Here is a 22,210-nt window from a genome sequence, read left to right as displayed (position 1 = left end):
CATTAGCCGCTCAAAACCCACCATAAAAAGCAATTACTTTCATTTACCAGAGATCCTAAATGCAAATACATCATCTTGAAGAACAGCTACGTGGACCCAGGTGACAAAACACAACTGTGCATTGTTTTCCAAATGCAAACCTACACTGATAAGGCTTATGCCCACGAAAAAAAAGGAAGGTGAGTCTACAGGAGTGGCTACTGGAGACGGGAATGTGCTGTTGCACCCTTTTTTTCCCCGATCACATACTTGTGCAACATTTCAGCTGTATGTGGCTGCAGAGAGCTTTTGCATAGACTTGGACAACTTCAGTCGATTCTCAGCGCTGTTGTGCGGGCTGCTCTGTCTCTGAGCATCTACCGCCACTGCGTGCTGACTGCAGAAGATGCCCCATCCCTCAAAAAGAAACAGCTTAAAAAAAAGAAGTCCCAAAATAAAGATGCTCCTCACACAGACAAGTTCACTTGCTTCTGAATTTTTACTGCTCAGCAGTTTTATGTAGCTTGAGTGACACGTACTCCATGTGCTAAATGGAAGGCTGAAGCCCGAGGCTGTTTGTCAGCCTAAAACACGATGGACCCAAATGCACTCTCCCTTCAGACAGCCCAATGAAATTCTGGGCAGTTGTTTCAACATCTATTATTCTTGAAAGGGAACCACAGCACAGGTGTGTTTCAGCCATCTACTTGCTCCTGCAATATTAATACTCACTTCATCCACCGGTCAATCCTCTCCACTTCAAAAAGCCCAACAAAACCCAGACTGACTAGAAATGCTTTTCTGTACATTTCTTACTTAAACACGGTTTGGTGTCACGTCCACGCAAGTGGACCTTCCCTTCCCAGTCGTTTGCTCTTTCCTACCCCGTTACAGCTCCATCAACCGCTGCCACCGCCCGTGCTGGCTGCTTCGCCTCTGCAAGGACTCCTTCAGCAGTGAACACGGGGATGTCGCTTGCTGGGCATGGCTCAGGACCCTCCAGCGAGGCACTCACACCACTGGCACGAGTGGAACAGCACCCACAGCCACTCGGCACCACTAGGGACAGCGTCCCCTGCGACTGGGGAACAGATTCTACGTACCCTGCATCAGCACCACCGTGCGAAAAGGAAATTGCTGCAAGGTAAGCTACATGATCAGCTACGGAAAGCAAAAAAATGTTGCTCTGAACATCAGCAGAGCAGGTGCAGGACAGGTTCCCTGCTTGTGCTGAAGGACTGTCAGCATCCTGCGCTGATGAGCAAGTAGGGGAAGCGTGAGGCCAGCAAGCACCCAGGGAATGGGCTGTGCTACAAACCCACAAACTGCCTTCCTCCACAGCAAGTAACAGCTTCCAAAGCCTCCTCAGCCCCAATCTGTTGCACCACAGAGCTTGCTGATAACCCAAACTCTCCGACGTGGAAAAAAACAACGAAAAACCCAGCTCCCCATAACCTTCACCGCTCTAATGGCAATATAAAGAAATCTACGTTCCCCACACACACTCACTGCACTCTCCACCCTGAGTACATTCGCTTTCTTTCCTATTCACGTAAAACGTTCCCCTGGAGTCCAAGTATTTCTAGGGCACGTGGCACGGAGCCATGGTTCTTTTGGGCTTCAATGCTCACCACAAGTGCCCTGGTTTGAAGGGTTACATCAGCGTGCCCACAAGGAGAGCTGCTTTTAAAGTTAGAGCTCACACACACAGGGGCTTAAAGATCTTTTGGTAAAACAAGCCACGACCTCACCGAGCACACAAACCTTCATCAGCTTAAAGAAAGCAGTTTATTTGGTAACCATCTTCCCCATTAATCCTTTGGGGTTTTAGCTAATGAGTCAACACTTGCATCACCCAAGCAACAAGGCCTCGGGCGCTCTGCACATCGCTCACTTCCAAGACGTTCCTTGAAAGCCACTGACAAGGAGCTGCCTGAACCCTGCCAGACCTCAGGGCCCAGCTGCAAGCAACCAGCGGTTCAGCACATTTCCCAGTACCTTACATTCTCTCCCTTGTTTTCTTTCTATTCGGATATTCTACATCAGAGTTAGATGTCCTGACAAATGGTACGCCTGCCGGACATGCAAATGGTCACTTCTGAACCAGTCAGGTACAGCGGTGAAATGAGGACAAGGCTCAGCAGATGGCGAGTTCAAACAGCTCGCGCACAATTCTTGCGCTGTCGCAGCCAAGCAGGCTCATGTAGCCAGTACTATCGCCGGCTCCTATTCGGCCGGTGTGCTCAAACCATGCTCTGTGAATGCTTACCCTGCCTGTTCCACATCCAGTGCTTCTACCTTAATGTAGAGATGGGCAGGATAGCCTTTTTTCTTTTTTTCTTTTCTCCTTTTTTTTTTTTTTTTTTTTTTCAAACAAGCACTTATCCCACTTCCTCTAAATCTACAGATTCAGGTGCACGCAGCAGAAATCCCTGTGATGCATTTGAGAAACTAAAGGGAAGTGTCCAGGCAAGCCCCGTGCTTGCTCCACCACTACCACCCCGGGTTAAAAAAATAGAAAAAGGAAAACCATCATCGAGATGGTCCCCAACCCTTTGGGAGACAAATACGTAAAAGGTATTTACATCCCATAATAGAGGTGCCTGAAACAAAGAGCTCAGCTGCCCTCAATACTAGTGAGGAGTGGTTCCACCCCAATGGTTCCCCCAAATTCTCTGCCGCAGCCAGACTCAGTGTCACAGTACTTACCTGCCCCAACCCTTCACGGCCACCCAGAAAGTTGAATAAATACAATTAAGAGAAGGACATTAGCAGACACGGGTCATTAACAGCCAAGTGCTACCTTAGATGGGCTCAGAATAACAATTCTCACCATTCAGTGAGCTCTAAGCGCTGAGATCTGAATTTGCCGGTGTTCCAGAAACCAAACCCCAAACCCCTGCAAAGGCAGGTGAGCGCTGGAAGCAGACCTCTAACCCCAGCAACACATCCGGCTCGGTGCTTTAATACCACACTTGAACACGAGGAGGAGCGCATCGGGACCCCTAGATGCGTGGATTTACCTAGCAAAATATTCCTGCTGGCAGGTAGGGAGCTGTGCTGTTACCTCTTCCCCCTCCACGGCTGACAACAAACAAATTGCTGGGCTGATCTGTCGGTGTCACTGCCTGCTGAGCAGATTTCAAGCAACGCTGCTGGCTCCTTGTCAGGAAACAATGTGCTCGAGCCCTGTTCTGCAATAAATGGTTCAAGCAATTTACTGTGTTCATTTGAAACTCACAGGAGTATTCCCGATGCCTGGACTGTAGTTCTTATTTGGCAAATGATTTTATTATAAACTGGTATCATAGTGAATCCATTTTCTTTAAAGGGTTTCTGCTGCTGTTTAATGGACTGTCAGTATAATTTAGATTTCATCTATTTAAACTCATTCAAGCCTAGCTCCTGATTGTACAATAAATGGAACATATTTCTATTCAACAAAATTAATGACAGTTAATTGTAGTCTGCAGCTCCCAATTTTACAAAAGCAACTGTTCTGCAGCTCAGGCACCAAGCTCCAGCATTTCCCACACCAATTATTTTTCCACACTTGCCACGCACGCCCACGACACCGTGCACAGCTCCTCCTGCAAGATGCGTGCTGCTGCTGCCAAAACACGCCACAACAGAAGGGCTCAGCCCTTCGTTGGAGGGGCTCGGCCACTAATTCATTGTAGGAGATGCTCCTGTCTTAGAGTAGGTTTTCTTTTTCAATTAAATACGTTGAAAGAAAGAATGGTGGCATTAATAGCGCAGGCCACTAAAAAAGGAAAGTAATTTCCAAAACAGCCATCCAGCCTAAGAGCTGCTTCTTTAGCAGCAGATAAGGTTTACTGCTCACATCCCATTTAAAACAGTCTCTTCTGCTCTGAGCACTTTTGATAATGACACATTTGCTCCTAACACTTCTCGCTGCTGTCTTCCAAATGCCTACCTGGCCACACACCTGTCTCGCAGCCCCGACTGGATGCATGTCAACAGCTCCTCACAGCCACCTATTTATAAAGCACTGTGCAAGACAAAACACAAGCAGCACCACAAATGTACCACACAGCTACGTGACTCCAGTTTTTATTTCTATTTTTTTCAGATATCCTCATTTGTTTCCAATTAAAAGCCTCAGTGTGCAACATACACCACACTCCTAAGGAAGAATGATCGCCATGGAGGATCTCTCCGACACCTGAGATGCAAGCATTGAGTAACACAAAACCAACACAGACGTTAAGGTCTCCCCAAACCGTCTGACCAATGTCCGCAACATCCCAGGGCTCAGCACGCAACTGCCTGATGGGCACAAAAACCTCCAGAGGTTTGGGGACAGAGGCTCTGTATCACAGATGCGGGCTGGGATGCTCTCGTGCCCCTTCCACTCCCTCATTTCCAAGCCGTCTTGACACGGCTCTGAGCTCACGAAATTGTTCTGCTGGACCCTGCATAATTATAATCCTGCTCTTACGTGCTAAGCAAGCACATCAAGACGGCTTGGAAGAGAAAACCCATCGACTCCCATGCCTGCCACGAACACTAACTGGTTGCTGAACATCTCCCCCTTAGCCACCCTTTTGCTAATTATAGCCCAACACACTACACCACCTCACAAAGATACCTACGGGCTTTATTTGTGCAACCCTCAACTGGAAAAAAAAATACAGCCCTTATCATTTCCCTAGCACTGGCCCAACCAATTGTCTTCCCAAACAAACGGGCAGAAAGTAATCCATTTTATGAGCTGCTGGTGCAGCCCTGAGCAGGAACACCTGTGCCAAGTAGAGGTGCCATGTGGGTGCGGGTATTTTCACATCATTCTGTGTTCAAAGCCCCGCAGTCCCTTGCCTCAGAGCCTGCTGCGATGCACACGCTGACAGCCAGGTGAGGAAGCTTCGGTGATGTGCTCCCTGTTGGCTGCTAAACTGATGCTCAGCTACCTGCTTTTTTTTTTTTTTTAAATCAAGACTGGCAACACTGAAGAAGACATCTGTATTTAAAAAACAATCAAATAACACGTTTTCTGAAATTATTCTCCTATTGTTTAAATTTGTGAACCGCTCCGAGATGCCTTTAACAGAATAAATTAGTGCAGCAGCTGTAAGGCCGATCCTACAGCAGAAGTGTATTCACGTTGTGTCGACGTGGTGATGTTACATTTTCTTCCTTCGTTTTAAAGCAAAATAATTAAGCTAGTATGCTAGACAGCTGCTTCAACAAGAAATGCCCACTTCAGGGAGAAAAAAAAGATTTCCTTGCTATTAAGGAGAGTACAATTACCACAGTAAAAACACAAGCATAACTTCATTTTAAACCAAAGAAAATGAAAATCATGTCTACATTTAGGTATATTCCTTTCCTAAGCAAACAATGCAAATAAAATGTCTAAGCAACCTTCTGCTTGGAGCACGAGGCGAGCTGCATCGCTCCCAGCACAGATGTTACGAGGAGCATTAGGAGCACACCTGGCACAGGTATTGCCACCAGAGCTGGCCACGCTCTTACTATTTATCCGGTGGTCAACAGAATACGTGGCAACTTCCACTGGGCAAAAGTAGGAAATGCAGCTGGTAAATTAATACAGGAGAAGTTCAAACTCTTAAGTGAAATACATTGAGGACAGGCCATGAGCAATTACTGCAGCCACAGACTCACTTTCCCTCCTTGAAAACCACGACTTCAAGGAATCCCTTCCCTCAGTCCCACTTCCCCCTGTTGCTTCCCACGCCGTGTTTTTATTTCCCGATTGCCATTTGCCTAACTTCGGAACGGCACGCTGCCTTCCTTCCCCTACAGCGTTCCTCTATGGTCAGTCGCCATCCTCCCACATTCGCCCTCTGCAAAAATAATTCCCTAAGCCAGCCTGCAGAACTTCTTGGATCCGTGTCCCACAATTACCTATGGTAATTAAAGCTCAAGCTTTCATTAGAGCAGCAGTGGCAGACACAAATAACCACCTTACCAGCAAGACCGTCAAGGGAAGTTCCTCCTCCACTCCGCAACAGCTCCGCAGCACCCCTGCTTTACCAAACTGGTTTGGTTTTCATTACAAGCTCCTCAGGGAGCACGTTACGGAGATCACTGCACACAGCACACATTGCAGTGAGCTCACGTGTTACCTTGAATAGTATTTTGTTCGAGGAGTCAGTGATGATACCGGAGCAGACAAGAACACAATAACAGTGTCTTACTATTCAGTTCGGCTTGTTTTCTGCTAACAGCCTGTATACAAAAGAATTAGTTAAAAGCAATTAAGTAGCAAACATTTTGCCACGTAAGCCTAATTATTTTCTAGGAATACTATTATTCACCTACTCTATCTTTACAAAACTTCTTTTTGGAAAATAAAATCTCGAATTTTGAGAATGAAAACAAATTATAGCGGCTGTTATAAATAAAAGAATCCAGTAGTGAAAAACAAGAATAGCACAAGTTTCAGCTGCACGTGGAAACTGTTCTCTATGGATTTCAACTTCAAAAGAAAAAGTTCCTGTGATGCTTTTACACACTTTGTTAACCTTCCTGATGTTTTATGTCTGACCAACTACTACTCCAGGTCTTTGCTCTAGTTTTTCTGTCTTTTAACTACTGCTGCATTTGTTTCCACTAAAACAGCAGTCAAAGACAATCTCTTGTTCTGGCAGGTTGTTAGGAGCTTTCTTCATCACCGTTCCCATATGCAGCAAGGTTGCAAACACAGCGGCACCAGTGTGCAAAACAAGGGAACTCTTCTAAGCACGCTAAGCAGCGCAGCTCTTCAGGTTATTCCTACTCGCAGCAGCTCAAAGTCTGTCACCAAATACCTGGTTATTTCGGTGCTCTAGCTTCATCACAGTAACACATTTGCAAACGAAGAGGGAAATATGTCGTGCACCATGCCCAAATATGCGCTCACTTCAGCTCCAAAGCTTCCGAGGCAAGCAGATGGTGGCAAAGGCGCCGAGCACGCACGCAGGCGTTCAGCAGCACACCTCCATGCAAACCAGGCCAATCCACACAACAGACAGGAAAGCAGGCTGCTCACAGACCTCCCAACATCACAACGCACAGCTGAACCAAGTACTTCCATTCTATTTCTTCCTTCTGTCCTAGTGTAAAACTCAGATTTTTAAAATTTCCCAGAATTACTTTTTTTTCCAGCATTTTAGCAGATCTAAAAAAACTGGCCAGAACTTCAAGGTTGATAGCAAATACATAATTCATACATGTATTTGTGTATTTTAATTCTGGCGTGCCCGCCTCTCTCAGCTGCTGAAGCTGTCAGAATAAATAGAAGGCAGCATCTGGAAGGCTGACAAACACATGAGTCAATGTCAAATAGAAGCCAATCACTGTCAGGGAGCGAGCCAAACGCCTGCACTGCAATTCCACTGACATTCTCCAACCCAAATACCAACGTACCACTTAAAACAAAAGTGCTTCCTCCCTCTGTTTACTTGGTTAGCTTTTTTTGTTTGGTTTTTATAAAGCTGCTGGGGGTTTTCCAGATGAAAACAGCTGTGTCAGCAGTTTGCTCGGTTGCAGTTGTGCTTCCTGAACAGCTCTGGGGACAGAAATCCAACAGAACTGGTGACATCAAGCCACACCTCCAGAACAGTCGGTACTCAAGCTGTATTTTCTGGTAGCTATATCTCATTTTCAGTCCAGTAACAGTGATTTTGCATGCCTTAATCAAAACAGAAATAGTCCAATAGCTTTCCCGGGGATTGTCCGCACCATCTCCAAGACACGTTCCCTTTGTGTGTGTGCTGGGCCAGGCGTGCCAGGATCCACTTAATGCTACTTTAGGGGAGAGAAGGAGCTGCACTGCCACTGCACTGCACACCACCCAGAGCAGCAGCAGCAGCTGGTTTTTAGATCTCAAAGACAGCTCACAGTTTTGTTACCGTAAGATGAAGATCTCAGTATCATTATCAGAAGAAATAGGTCTAAATCAGTCTTCCTGCTCTCCTGTGGCTTCCCTCTGGCAGCACCTGCACTACCAGGGCACAAGGCAAGCCAGGTAAGGAGCAGAAAGATGGCACAACTATTATCACTGCTAACAGTCCTAGGACTTGTCCCAAACGTTAGACTGTACCCACCTAGAAACACCCAGACATCTCCTTAGAGAAGCTCAGAAAAGCTATCCCAGACAAAAGGAGAATATCTAGCCTGCTTCTACTTCACCCTTCCAAATACAAAAGGATATTTGAGAAGGATATGGTAACTACCCACCATCCTCAGCAGGCAAAAGGAAGCACTTCAGGGTCCTTTGCTTCAATTCGTTTTCACACATCAAAGGTAGGAAGTGCTCGGTGTTTAGACAGGCACTTCCCAAAACCAAAGCACAGAACCCAGGCGCTGTCACGACAGCAACACTCGCAGGTTTTTAAGACACTTTCTGCTCATTAACAGAGGCCAACATACTGCTGTCCTTTGTGATTTACGGAAATCAAAAACCTCCTGACTGCTGAAGCCATTTAAAAGACTAAATGAATGCTGAAACCCGTGATACTGCATTATGGCTACGCTGAGCTGCCGAGCTGCATATTCGAACTGGACCTAAGAGCAGATGCCTGACTACAGCCAGCCCATGTGGAGAAGCATATGGCCAAACCCCAGATGGATGATAGGAAGGCATAATATCCTGAGACAGAAGTCTCTCATCCTTCTTGGAAGCTAATGAAGACAGCGAGGTGTGCCTGGTGTGCCTGCCCCCGCACAGCATCGCTGCCTGTCCCATTCCCAGCACCTCCAGCCCAGCTTTGTGTCCACCTCTCACCACCTAGGGCAGAGGCTCTCGCCTAACTCCTTGCAAAGCTCTTTGCCAGAGGGCTAGAAAAAGATAAAAAATCCTCTCGTGCACTCTCCCAGCAGAGGCATTTCACCTCCCCTCACCTGGCATTGACTCCTCTTGCTGATGTGCTGTTTATATAGCTACTGATGTCATCGTAGAAACAGAGCTGCAGAAATCCTTTTAATCCCTGCAGATCCTTTTAAATATTTCTATGTAGGCAGAGCAAACAGCGCTGTCCTCATCCCCAGGTGACAGAGCAAGTCAGCTTTTTTCCAAATCAACTTCAACTTCCACCCAGCTGAGTTTTCCAGTCCAGGGGCCATCACAGCAGCGTGCTCAGCAGCACCACGACCCCAGAACCGAGCTCTGAGGATCTTCCATGGCTCTGACACAGCCAGGCCCCTTCCTGACTCAACAGGGACAGGGACCACATAGCTTCCTCCCCCCAGAAAGGCACACAAGAGATGGGAGAACAAAAAGGAAGGGGGCAATGAAAGCAGCCACAGAACCAGCTGGTCTTTTGATGCGGATTTTCTTGCTGTGTCTGTTTTCTGAAACCTTAACCCATTTACTTCATAAGGACAATTTATTGGAAATTGAAGACGCCTATGTTTAAAAACGAGCCGAAGATAACTGATAAAAATACCTCCGCACACCAGGGTCCTTATAAGACTAAGCATGCTGCTGCCTTGCATAAGGAGGAAAAAAGGTTCCCAAGACCAGCAGCATCTCTGTGCTTTTGTCTTTCCATTTCTGGGCAGCATCACGAGAATTACTGCCCCTGCTATTTGTTTTCCAGCACATAGCTCCCTCTTTCAGCCAGCCAAATCAGTCCCTCGACCAGCTATCAGACGCAGGGTCTCCAGGAAATCCACTCTCAGATGTGTTTGGAGCAGCAGGGCTCCTGGAAAAAGCCTGGACAGTTGTTCTACGAGCTCCTCCGCCGCCGAAGTCCAGTGTGATAGGTTGACAGCCGTCAGAGGCACTTCAATATGTTCCTCTATACAGCAAATCCTACAGAGACCAACTGCCTAACCCAAACAACAGATGCAGTTATAAGGTCTGATTTGCACAGCAGAGTAGCAAAGTATTCAAATTTGCTTACAGGCTGCCAATCACGTAGGGGGAACTGCAGAAAACCCTACACAACAAAACCACCCAGCCCTGGAGTACACCCACACAGCCAGCAGCCATGTGTTCCCCACGCGGCGCGCGGATACGAGCTGCATGGGAAAGCAAGCCTTTCTAACCACACCGTAGTTTGGAGAAAGCTGGGAGCATCGGGGGGAGTCAATCTGCACTGGAAATAGAAGGAATGTCAGTATTAGGTAATCTAAAAGGAGGAAAAACAAATCTGCCTGGATGCAACGATCCTATACTATCATGACCTCATGCTAAAGAAACCTATAAGCAAATGTGAACGCACATTGTGCAAAGAAGTCATTTATCATAACCATTTTGATAATAAGAACTGTGAGACAAAATTGAAAACAGAATGGACATGAAAGCAACTGGAAGGGAGGCTGTCAAAATGGAGAGGACAGATGGGGAAGTGGGCCAAGAGGTTTTAGGTCTGTGTGCTTTCCAACGCAGTCGAGAAGATTAATTGCATAGCGTTGTCTCGGAGCTCTACTCAGATTTAAATTAAATGCATGGTTTAAAGCTCCGCATACATTCATTATATCTATGTAAATTAATAGGAACAGTATTTATACAGGAACAATACAGCATAACCTTTCATTTGAGAGAAATCCAAGGATCTCGCTTATCTATTTATTTACAGTTACTGTTACTCAAATAACTGCTGAGCTCGGCACAAAGAAAATCCAGTCTTGGATTAAGTGCTGCACAGCAATAGGACAGAGGAAGATTTTAACCAAGAACTTCACAGAAAGGAAATGCAGACCTTTAACATCCATCCATATCAGATAAAAGTATTTAACAGACAGAATCAGACAAATGGAAAGGATTTCCTTTCCTTAAGGCCTAAGAGATGTGAGCCGAAGACAGCTATCCGTTCTGCACACACCTTCAACTTTCATCTTCCTAATCCTTGCTGGGCAAGTCTCATTAATTTAAACTCTTAATCCCTCTTAAAATTTTTGTAATTTATACCCTTAGCTACAAATAAATCTCCCTATATCTAACCTAGCCAAAAGACAGAAGTTAACATTTTCTTCTGCAACACGTACTGTAATTCCTTGAGAACACATTATGCACCGGAGTGTGAATTCGAGAGCTCACTCCTGTTAAGAAATAACGTTTTCAATTAAAAACAAAGTACTAAAAAAATCAAGCCAGTCAATTAAGTTCTCATCTAGGCTCCCATCCCTCCAACAATTAGCTAACCAAGAATACATGTTCTCATTGCTCTCTGCAGTTTAAGACAAGAGACAGGTGTAAGGATTTTTTTTTTTAAAAGCACCAAAAGCAAGCAGAAGTGAAATTTTAATGGTACATCTCATGCTAGTTCCTACCAAAACCCATAAAATTCAGTAAGCAGATTTTTAAGTGACAGAAAGGTGTAAAACCTCTCCAATTAGTGCTTCTGTGGCTTTCCTCGCCCTTCACTCGATATGCACAGACGTAGATACAACCACCTTTGTTGTTTCGTTTGAAAAACCAGAGCTGAAGATGGGCAAGGAAGAGGCAGCTGCCTGTGGCCAGCACCACCCTCAGTCGAGGCTGGGCAGCCCAGCTCCCAAACTCGTTCCCAGACCCTACAGCCCCCTCCTGACCCCACCAAGCAGCGCTGATATATGGACACGTGCTTCCCCAAGCAGCTAGCTCCTTCAGTTTTGGGTCTGCCACAGCCACAACAAAGCTTTGAGAGGAGGCTGCTCTCCCTCAGCATCACCCACACGCGCTCCTCGCAGCCTAAGGAGGCCCCAGAGATGCTGGGCCAGTGCTCAGCAGCTCCTGCTGCAGCAGGATGTGAGGTTTCACCTTGCTCTGCAGTGCTTAAACGGAGCCCCCCGGAGCAGGATCGCTAGTGAGCAGAAGTTGTGAGCCGCTGCTGGAGCTCCTGCCACCACCGTCTGTGCGTAAAGCCTTCTCTCCTGAATGCAATCTCTCACGGGGAGATAAATCACAGTTGCTGAAGCTCTCCCCATGTTAGCAGCATTTATCAACTCCTTTGTCAACTCTCTAGCAAAGGTGCAGGTTCTGGATAAAGCCGCAGGAGTGACTCCTGCTGCTCTGCAAACCTACCTCTACCCAGGTGCTGCTATGCCACCGCTACTCCAAGCACCGCAGCTACGGGAGAAAAAAGCCAATTCCTCCCCATTCTGCTCCAGAAGGAACTTGAGACCACAGTGATTTTCCATCTTAATTTTCAGCCAAGTCTTTCTGCAGTGGGAGCCAGCGTATCGCATTGTACTGCTGGGCCCACACAACAGCTGTTCCTAACATAATCCTATTTTTCATCTCCTGACACTGGCAGTAAGATTGCTCCAAATCTGATCCTTAGGCAGGCTCCCTGTTGCTGCTGCTCAAGCAACTAATATTACTTAGCTACAAGTCCTGAACACGAGGAAAATACCGCTTCAAACCGTTCAAAAGATCCATCTGAAGCATTTCAATAGGTGAGCTGTTGTGACAAATGCCTGTCCTTCTGTGCGAAAGCAGACTACACCTTCTGCCCAGGAGAACAAGGATGGAGCAGCATTATTTCAGCCCAGCCTGGGTACATACCACCTAGCTGCAGCTGCCCACACGTACAAGTAGCATTTTAGAGAACCTACACCTGGAGAGAGCACTTAAAACATTTACATCTGTACCAACACAATGAAATTTTAGTACTTGAGATATGCAGCATCTCAAAGAAAATCAGGCAAGATTTTACCTCTTTAGTTTCCATGGTTTTTATTTGGAATTCATCTCTGTTTCACTTCAGCAACGTTACTATACCACAGTGATCATTTACAAAGTAATATAGAACTACCACAGTCCCTAAGCCAGTGCTTTGAACAGTGAAGGCAAAGAAAACTATGTGTTGTGGTGGAACAAACAACTGCAATTAACTCCGTTAAGATACGGCATAAACAAACCTAGAAATTTCTACGCAAGAATAAAGACTACAGCCAGCTGAATCATCTCTGCAATTTTCAAGTACAGCTTCATTTTGAGGCAGGACTTAGCTGGCAGCAGCTGCAGGTCAGACCTTGAAACCTTACACAAGACTAAAAACCTTATGTGAACTTTGCAGTAATTAAGTGGCACATCCGAGACGCCCAGAGGACACCACAAGCTTCTGCTCCTGTCCTCAAAAGACCCAGATACTTGCTGACACCGACCCTGCTGGTTCTGACCAACACATAAGCTGCTGGGCACAGGCGTTAGCTGGCTGTTGGGGGCCAGGGGGGATTAACGAGATACCAGGTATCTTAAGTCACCTGATTCACATTGCACAAGGAGAAGACAGGAGAGGAGCTCTGCAAATAACTCAGATTTACAGAATAACTGATCAGAAAGGTGGAAAGATAAATCTATATGTCACCGAGTCTAATCTCTAGCAGAGATCAGGTCTAGCTTCAAATTCAGACCGAGGTTCTCAGAGCTTTGTCCAGCTTCATTTTGGAATTAATTGTTGGACACAGATCCCATACAACACACAGATAACAAATAGAAAGAAAAAAGGGCAGCTCATTTTTAAAGGAGGACCTAAATTCATTCCAATAAATGGGATTTTACACACACAAAGTCTTGCATGTGTATCCACATTTGTCTCCGACGGAAATGGGGCAGCCTGCCCCCAGTACGATCCCAACTTAGATTAACAGCTAGCACATCGCACTGTCTGCTGAAGCCAGCTAACTGGTAGCTCAGGTGCACACTTACTTTCAAAATGAAACATAACGTAGGAGTTTCTTACCTCCGGGCCTGTATACAACGTCATCCTCGGTGATGAAAGACGTTATTTCACCGTTGTCGGTTCTCTCGTATCGGGACTTCTTCTTGGGTGGTTTCTTCTTGCTTTTCTTCGTGGACTCCTCCGTGGTGGCGCTGTTGTTGTCGTTGTCCTCGTCTTCGCTGTGGTCGCTCTCTGCATAATTCTTGGCACCTCCTTCCAACGTACAGCTCCGCCGAGGACGCGAGTTCTCACTCTCCCTCACCTTGTCTCTCTTGTCTCGCTCCTTGTCCCGGTCTCTATCCCTGTCCTTCTCTTTGTCTTTGTCTTTTTCTTTGTCCGCTGTCATGATTCGCCACGTGCCTTCTTCTGTCCTCTCACGGCTGGGCCTCCGTGAAAGGTAGACAGTGAGCCTGGGCTTCAGTCTTCTGAATTTCTCACTCAAATCCAGGAAAAATTCAACCACTCCAACAACCCCAGCGTTTTAAAAAGGTTCTTGAAGGAGGAAGGGGGAGGAAAGAGGGGAAAAAAGCCCATGTTAATACTTAACATACTTTTAATTTCTGAAAACAAAAATTAAAACACAGAAAACCCCACATCCTAAAGCAATTCAGCAGGGAAAACACCAGACTGCAAAATACAAGATAGCCCTTCTGAAGCATATGCAGAAATGATAGCTTGATAGCTCCAAATAATTTACAGATACTTCACAAGTTATCTCCATCCTCAAAAAGATCTCCCGGCTTCTTAGAAATTTACAAATTCTTTTGTTCCCTCCAGAAAGATAATCATTTCCTACAGAGGCAGCACAAGCAGCTAGGAAGTCCTCCCTCGACCCCAGATGCTTTTCCAAAAACAGCGCTAACCTGTAATCCAGAGATTACAGCAATGAATGAAATGGAAATAAATCACCCAGCAGTTACAAATGCACTCACAAAATTTGTTTTTCCGCATATCAAAGACAACTTTCATGCTTGCTTTACCAATGACAGAGCACACGGAGGTGGATTTTATAACCCATCAACTTTGCACATTCAGTTTCCTGCTGGGGAACAGAATGGGAAGAGATAATCCTGTGCTTTTACCTCCTTGATCGTTTAATCAATACTCATAACATCAACTGCATTATTTTTGCCTTCAATGCAAGTTTTAAAAAATTGGACTTGCTGTTGCAAGAGCATTTGCAAGCTTAGACTTGTGGGCCGGGATCCCCGAACCACAGCCCAGTGCCCAGAACAGCTGCCTGCCCGTCTCCCTGCCCCAGATCCCTGGACCCAGCCCCCAGGAGACCCCCCTGTTGAGTTCAAACAAAAAGGTTCAAAAGTACCAGCCCCATTTTTCTTTTGGCTCAAAAGGGAGTTTCCTTAAAATGTCCTTTTGGTGCTCGGATCAAGCTGATCTGGACTGACAGGCTGCATGCTGCATCTTTGCACGCCAGCCAGCAACACAAACATTTTGGGAACCTTTTCCAGCAAGGTCTCTAACAGGTAAGAGATCGATTTGGCCTAAATCAATTCAGGGTAAGAACTGGGCAACCCATCACTCGGCTTTCAGCAGGAGAAAAAATAAATTAAGTATGACCAAAGAGAGAAGTACTCTATAGTTATTTTTCCCCCCCTCACTTCCACCCCCTCCTTTTTTTTTTTTTTAAAAAATCCTAAAACCCTGGCAGGGCTCGCAGGAAGCCGGTCACACACCCCTTCAGAAAAGACGTTGGATATCCCGATATTCTAGAATAGAGCACCAAAGCTCTATCTTGTACCTATATTTTCCAAGAGACCCCATTTACTATTTACTGATGAGATCCTCGGAGGAGTACAGACCAGAATCATTAGGATAATTCAGCCCCATCTTACACCATGGATTCTATACCATCAGTAAAAGCACAGCCACTATATAGGCAGCCTCTGAATTCACATACAGAAGTACAAACCCCATTTCACTGCCAACGTGCAACTTTGCAGGAACCTGAACGAGCTCTTGTAACTGGAAATTACTCCACTGGGCAGAACGCTAGAGCACTTCCCAGCGCAGAAGTCAGGGACCTAAGGAGGTTGAATGCTCATCCATTAAGTATTTGAAACCACATTCCAGAAGAAAAAGACTACTTTGATTTTTAATAAGTCAGCCGAGAAGTCAGTGAACCTGTGTATTTGAAATTTCCTTCGGTGCTACCCGAATCCCAGGCTACGATATATTCCTGTCCCTGCTGACTCCTACCTCCAGCAATGGCAATAGCCAGAGAGACAAATTGCTTCTGCTGGCACAGCTCGGGCCGGGGCTCAAATCTCTCAGGCATTTCCCGAACGAACCAATCATCCAGGTAAGAAATGATTCTATTTTCTTTCCTCCTCATAGCAGCTGCCATCGTCCCGGTAACACACAAGGGGAGCCCACTGCGGCTCCAGGAGAGAAGCCCACAATGAACCTGTCAATTGCCGGAGAAGCTGCAGATAACAGTGATAGCGCCGGTCTACAGGGACGCAATAAGAAGTGCCTTAAATTTCTAGAGGCTACGAAATTCCCCAATAGCAAGCGTATTTTTTTCCCCTGTTGTAGATACAACAAAATTCACTTTAGAGAATAAATAAATATTGTGAATGAAAGCTAATTACTTCCCCGAGGCAATCTAAAATTACAAGTAGTGGTGTCTCAACCTATGTACACGAGATCTTTGTGCCGTCTGTAGAGCCTAGGAACTGAAGGCTACAGGATACACCTATTAGGTTATTTCAGTGACCTCCACGGATGGATAAGATGCAGGCACTTACAGCCACTCTCAGATACTTGCTCCAATTCCCAAAGACTCCATTTGTGAGTTAGGCAGAAAAACTAGAATCTGAAGCCTAACAGGAAGTTCTCCTTTGCAGAGCTGTTCCCATCGCCTCTCATCTTTCTTGCAGTATATCACTGCTGTCTCCTGTTTAAGATGTAACATTCTAGTTTTGGTAATTTTGGAGAACTTGAGAGAAAGAAGCCAAGGAGCTAGTCCTTGTGTTTTGTGTTCAGTGAAATCAAGAACAAAAGTAAAATAAAGCTGATGGTAACTGACAGACAATTCACCCGTGTTAATTTTATCCGCATCTTGAACATCCTGAGGTCCTTCTTGCTTTACGTCTCGAGGAACCAGAAGTAGCTGTGTGAAGGATTTGGGAAAAGCAGACAACTTCCTTGCAAGCTGCCCCTGCCAGCCTTGGCTCTAGAAGAAAATTTTAAGCAAACCTCTGTACAGGAGCAGAGTCCGACCGTGGGCCAACGCGCCCCAACTGCACCCTGAGCTGCGTCTGGCTGGCAGGCAAATCACTTCCAGAAATAGCACACCAAGTGCACTTCCCCTTGCTCTTCTCCCCATCTTCAGCATCGCTTTTTGTGGGCATAGGCGAAGGCAAGCTGCTGGCAGGAGGAACAGCCCTGCACAACGCGCCGGGCCAAGTGCCACGGAAAAGCCTCCAGTGCCAGGGGTCAGAGGCGGCAGGGGGACAATTTCCAGCTCCCACCAGTAAAGGCAAGAACAAAGCGACCTGCAGCAGCTAACAGCTCTCCACGTAGACTTCAGTCCTTGCTGTTTCTCTCAGATTAAATTCTAAGTACTTCAGTGTTTTTATTACTTGTCCAATTACTATGCTTCGGGTGTTTTTTTTTTTGCACAACCAAGTTCTGCACAGAAGAGTGACACCGAATACACAGACCTAACACCACAAGCATGGCTCAACTTCCCTACAGAAAGAGTCTAGGAAATGCGATATACTTTATTAAAAACCCTCCGTTTTCAAAAACATGACAGGATTAAACCACCGTCATCATGGAACAGCGACTATTTTTGTCTCTCTAAGAAGAGAGCAGCCATCGAACCCTAGGAGCAGTTGCACAACCACTAGGAAAACCTCAACCACGTAGCAGGACTGCCAGAAGAGCAAAGAAAAACTGTTTTAGCAGCAACCACTAATTAAGACATCGTTACCACACCAGCATTCAATAATTTATCATTTAAACAATGACCCAAACACGCTTTAAAGATTTCTGGACATATTTTGCCTCCCCAGTGACACGCATCATTTCCCACTCCTACCTGCCCACTTTTTATCCACTAACCCCAGACCTGAGAACACCAACCCGGCGGACAGAAGCAGGCATCAATACGGAGAAGATCTCCACATTTAAAAGCTATCCTGCTGCCTGATCACCCCTACCCAAACTGTAAATGCTGTGCACGCTTACCTGCTGGCTCAGCATCCTTCAGAAATTACACACGCTGGGGAGGGTTAAGGACTTTTATCCTTCTACGCATAATTATACACGAATGAGATGGGGCCCATAAAACTAACGCTGTTACAAGAAACTAGGAAAATATTTTGAGCCTTGCTTTTTGTTTTCTAAAGTAAACTGGGACAATACATCATGTATACTGCCAAATACAGTAATTACACAGATGTTTAAATCTGGATCAGGCCATTAGAAGGAAATACATTGAGAATCTCAGTGGTTCTTGGCAAGTTCGGTAGCTTGGGTTTTGCAGTAATTTTACTCCTTGGCAGCTCTTCGTTCGCACTGTACCAAACAACCACCAAAGTAGCTGCTGCTGTCATCGTGCTGCAGAAAAAAAATCAAATTACAGCCCCACAGGTTGAAGATTATTAACTGCCTTTGATACTGGTTTACTGCTTCATCCATAGGGAATTTCTTAGAGATAAATTTTGAAGGAAAGAAATAATTTAGCTTAGAGAAACATTCACTTCTCAGTGGCTGAGACTGGTATACAAAGGAATGGCAGAACAGCCCTGGCCCCTCAGTTAATACAGTAAAACCTCAGGAAATAATGTTAGCCTCACTGCAATCACACTGTACTTTAATATATTTTTTAAATAATCTTGAGATTCATCCATTTATCCAACTTTATTATGTATGCCATGGGATAACCGTCTCCATCTAGTATGCCACCAGTTGTTTCACAGAAGAAAAAGCTCTCCTAATCTGTTCTACATTTACAGAAGATGCCGCATGACAAGCAACAGCATGTAAGCATTTAAGAGCAATGACAAGAGAAATAAGAAGCAAGTCCTGAAGTAGAGGAAACCCTTCCTAACAGCTCGTTTCTCTGATTCCAGTTATTAAATAATGTCCAACTGACAACTCATTCAAGATACCATCAGCTTAGAGAGTGTCATTTCCATAAAATATCTGTGCAAGAACAACCACGATAAGCACTCAAGCACTACTGGAGAATTTTATTTCCTTGTTTCCTTCTGGCAGCAATGCCCCTAAATCCTTACTGCTCTTTGGTTCAGGCACCATAAAGCACACGAGAAACACTTGGAAAATACAACAAAATGCAAGCAGAAGGCACGCATTCAGGCCAATCTAAAAACTAATAAGATGAAGAGGGGGAAATACTCTGAGAGCTCACAAGTCATTACTGTGCAGCAAGTCTTAAAACTCCTTGTCCTGAAAGAACTCCTTCCACCAGAAAGAGAAGCTGTTTCAACGCGCAGTGCCTTCCTTCCTCCACAATGTGTCTGGGCTCCATTTAACACAACCCTGACCCAGCCTACACCTGAATTCAAACATTAAAGGTCCTTGTTATCTTCAACTGCTCAAAAGTCAAACACACGCCAGAAGTGTGTTTGCAGAGCCGTTGGCAGCAGACTTCTGCTCTCTGCTCTCCAGCAGCAATGCAGACACCGACAATTTCAGATCACATCCAAGTGCCCTGACTGTTAAAATGTGCAGTCCTCCAGAAACTAACAGAGAAACCAGGATGCTGGTAGGAGACAGGAGCTTTACGGGCGCCAGACACAATGAGGGAAGGTGGCAGTAAGCACCCCAAGCCCAGAGAAGTCCAAAAGCAGCTGCTTCAGCAAGTCACAGCGCTGCCCCTACGGCATTTTGCTACTTGGTTTGGTATCCCAAACACTTTTTCTATAGAAAAGGTGTTTAACACCACGCTGGTTTTTCAGACCAGTTAAAATTGTTCCAAGTCTCCAGGATGACTCCTCTGCCTGCACGAGTTCAAGAGCAAGGCTGCAGTGCAGAGGTGGGGAGAAATGCACCACCGTTGTTGTCACTTGAATGTATTTAAAGGCTGACCTGAATACTCCCAGCATAGGAGGAAGAGCTTGAATTCCTATCTTGAGCATAAACTAACAGATTTGGAACTTGACAAGGGAGGACAGATGTGTCTCGGAAAGTCTCCTTTAGCTCTAGCAGAATCCAGAAGCAAACTGGATGGAAGCGTTTCCTGCTCTGGCCAGCGTGCCAAGCTTGTGGCTCTACAGAGCCAAGACACAACATAAATAGTACCAAACTCAGTGGGTGTGCACTCACACTATACAAACACACAAACTGAATGAAAGTTATTGCCAGAGAATCTTACAGGAAGTCAAGCAGGCCTGATTTAGCCTTCATTTAAAGATCTCAAGTGCAGTTGTTCTTAATTTTCATGTGACCACTACCACAAAAGCGCCTGGTCAAGTTTTTCCAGCATTTTAAATCTTTCTAATCCAAGCTCCACTATCTGTCAAGACACAAATGCCTCCACGGCCTCCCACCCGAGCCAGGACAGCACTGCCCCCAAGAATTGAATTATCCCAGCCAGATCTGCAGCCACCCACTACAGGCAGCTCTACACACCTGGAGACCACTGCCAGAGCAACGGGCATACATAGCACCTCTTTGCACATTAATACCACTTAAGAGGTTTAAATACTTAAAGAGTCAGGTTTTAAAGATAACGTGAAAGCAAGTCCAACAGAAACGCTGTGAGAGTGAAATAAAAAGGCAACGGAGTACACAGGGGAAGGAAAACCATGGAGGAGAGCTCCTCTTGTTTAAGGCAGCCAGACAGACCAGTCTTTTAACAAGATTTGTTTGGTCATGTGTCGGCGGTCTTAACAAACACAACAGGACCATTCTTCTGGAAGCCTTCAGTCTCGTATTGCAAGATAAAAAGGCACTGTGTTCAGCAAATGCCAGATTAAAGGAACTATGTGCTGCAATCGCTGGAACAAGAGTTCCTTCCACGGACTTGTTCGGATTTTCTTCAAGGAAGAGTTTTTCAAGTTTATACACTTTTTTTGGTGCAAAGGACTAAATAAATAAGAATCAGCCCACAAAGACACTCCCGTACATTCAGTAGGTTTGATAGACTGCTTTAAGAAAAATGTTCAGGATCATTTGTGAAAAGGGAGCCTGACGAGGCAGCACTGGGAAAAGGAAATCTCAGCTGCAACAGCCAAGCCAAGCACCCACAGTCGCCTGTATACAGCTCAAACTTCAAGATCCCACCTTTGGTGATAAAGCTAATTAACTGCATGGGCTCAGCCTCCCCGTGGAAGCATGCAAGTTTAACCTTTAAGCTCCAGAAAAGGCCAAGCACATCTGTTATCAACTTTCTCCCGCATTCTTCCCTTATCTTCTATTTGCTGTTGAAAATAGGAGTTGCAGACACTGAGGTGACAAAGTATTTTAAGAGTTCATTCCAGATACCCCTCAGAACAAGCATTCCCCCACCCTCACGATCCTTTGTAAGCTCAAGTTGGAGAGCCAGAGCCAGCAGCCCTGCGACAACACCGCACGGGTTGCAAACTCAAGTCAAACTCAATGAGATGCCAGCATAGGAAGGAGAGAAGGAAAAAAAAAGATGCAGCAAGAGCTCTCTACCATAATAACCACGCAGCATTTCATGGAGGTTTTCCAGAGGAGACCTTTTCCCCAAAGATACTTGCCCCAAGTCTTGTAATGCAGAACCCGCTGAGTTTACCTACAGCACTTCCCATCAGCTGCCACATCCCGAGCCCAAACACAGATGGGCTGCCAAAAAAATGGAGATTCAAGCAGCCCTTACTACTGCTGCACTAGCTGTTGTGCTGGTGTAATACCGCTCCTCTGTTAACCCTTTACTTTGAGGCTCAACATTTCTTCTGTTCCTGATAATTACTCCTGAAAAATTGAAACATGAAAGCTTGGCAGGGATCGAGTTAAGAAAAGGTTATTTCACGAAAAATTCTGGCATGGAGCACAGTGACTTTTTTTTTTAAACCAGTAGTTTGAGAAAACAATCTGGAAGCAGTTTCAAAAGATGTTAAGGAAGACCCGGTTATTAAAGTAAACACAGCCGTGTCACTTCGAGTCCTATTCTAACATCAAATCAAAAAAGAAAAATCCAAGCAACTCAGGCAGCCCTGAACCAGCAGAACTCTTCCTGGCTGATGTTACTGAAAGTAAAACAATGTTTAGATAGCTAACATCTGTCTGGCTACCCCAAGCAGCAGCAGCACCTGCAGCAGACCTACCTTCTGTGGGAGAACGTGCAAGGCAGAGCACTCGTCATCTATATTCTGTGAACCCGATGAGAAATCTCTTGGGTACAGCTACGCAGGCTTCTTCTATGCCTCTGACAACCTCCACATTACCAATTTCTGTAATAATTTCAGCACGGCTACAGACCATACAGAGGAGTCAGCCTGTACCTAGCCCACAGGGAACGTGTTTCTCCACCCCAGCACCCCAAGTGCGACACGTCAGTGGTACAACCTTAGGTCACCCTGCTCTGCCAGAAAGGACACAGAAAGCACACAACACTGCTAACCACAGGGATGGTCAGGTTTTTGGTACCCCCA

At 45.6% G+C, this 22,210-nt stretch overlaps 1 protein-coding gene across 7 annotated transcripts in view; it reads right to left on the bottom strand.

The window, feature by feature from the left end:
* Nucleotides 1-22,210, bottom strand: part of RERE (arginine-glutamic acid dipeptide repeats) — a 232,806-nt gene that overhangs the window by 145,610 nt on the left and 64,986 nt on the right. For 6 of the 7 annotated variants that reach the window (XM_080563755.1, XM_080563751.1, XM_080563754.1 and 3 more), the window contains one exon: nt 13,620-14,090. In XM_080563755.1, coding sequence (XP_080419881.1) covers nt 13,620-13,944 — 325 coding nt within the window. In that variant the 5' untranslated portion in view covers nt 13,945-14,090. Of the gene's footprint in view, nt 1-13,619; nt 14,091-22,210 lie in introns of those variants that run through there. The other variant, XM_080563759.1, reaches the window with a different exon arrangement.

Source organism: Anser brachyrhynchus, assembly GCF_964034855.1.
Source record: "Anser brachyrhynchus genome assembly, chromosome: 21".
Taxonomy (NCBI): domain Eukaryota; kingdom Metazoa; phylum Chordata; class Aves; order Anseriformes; family Anatidae; genus Anser; species Anser brachyrhynchus.
This window is presented reverse-complemented; position numbering and strand designations above follow the sequence as displayed.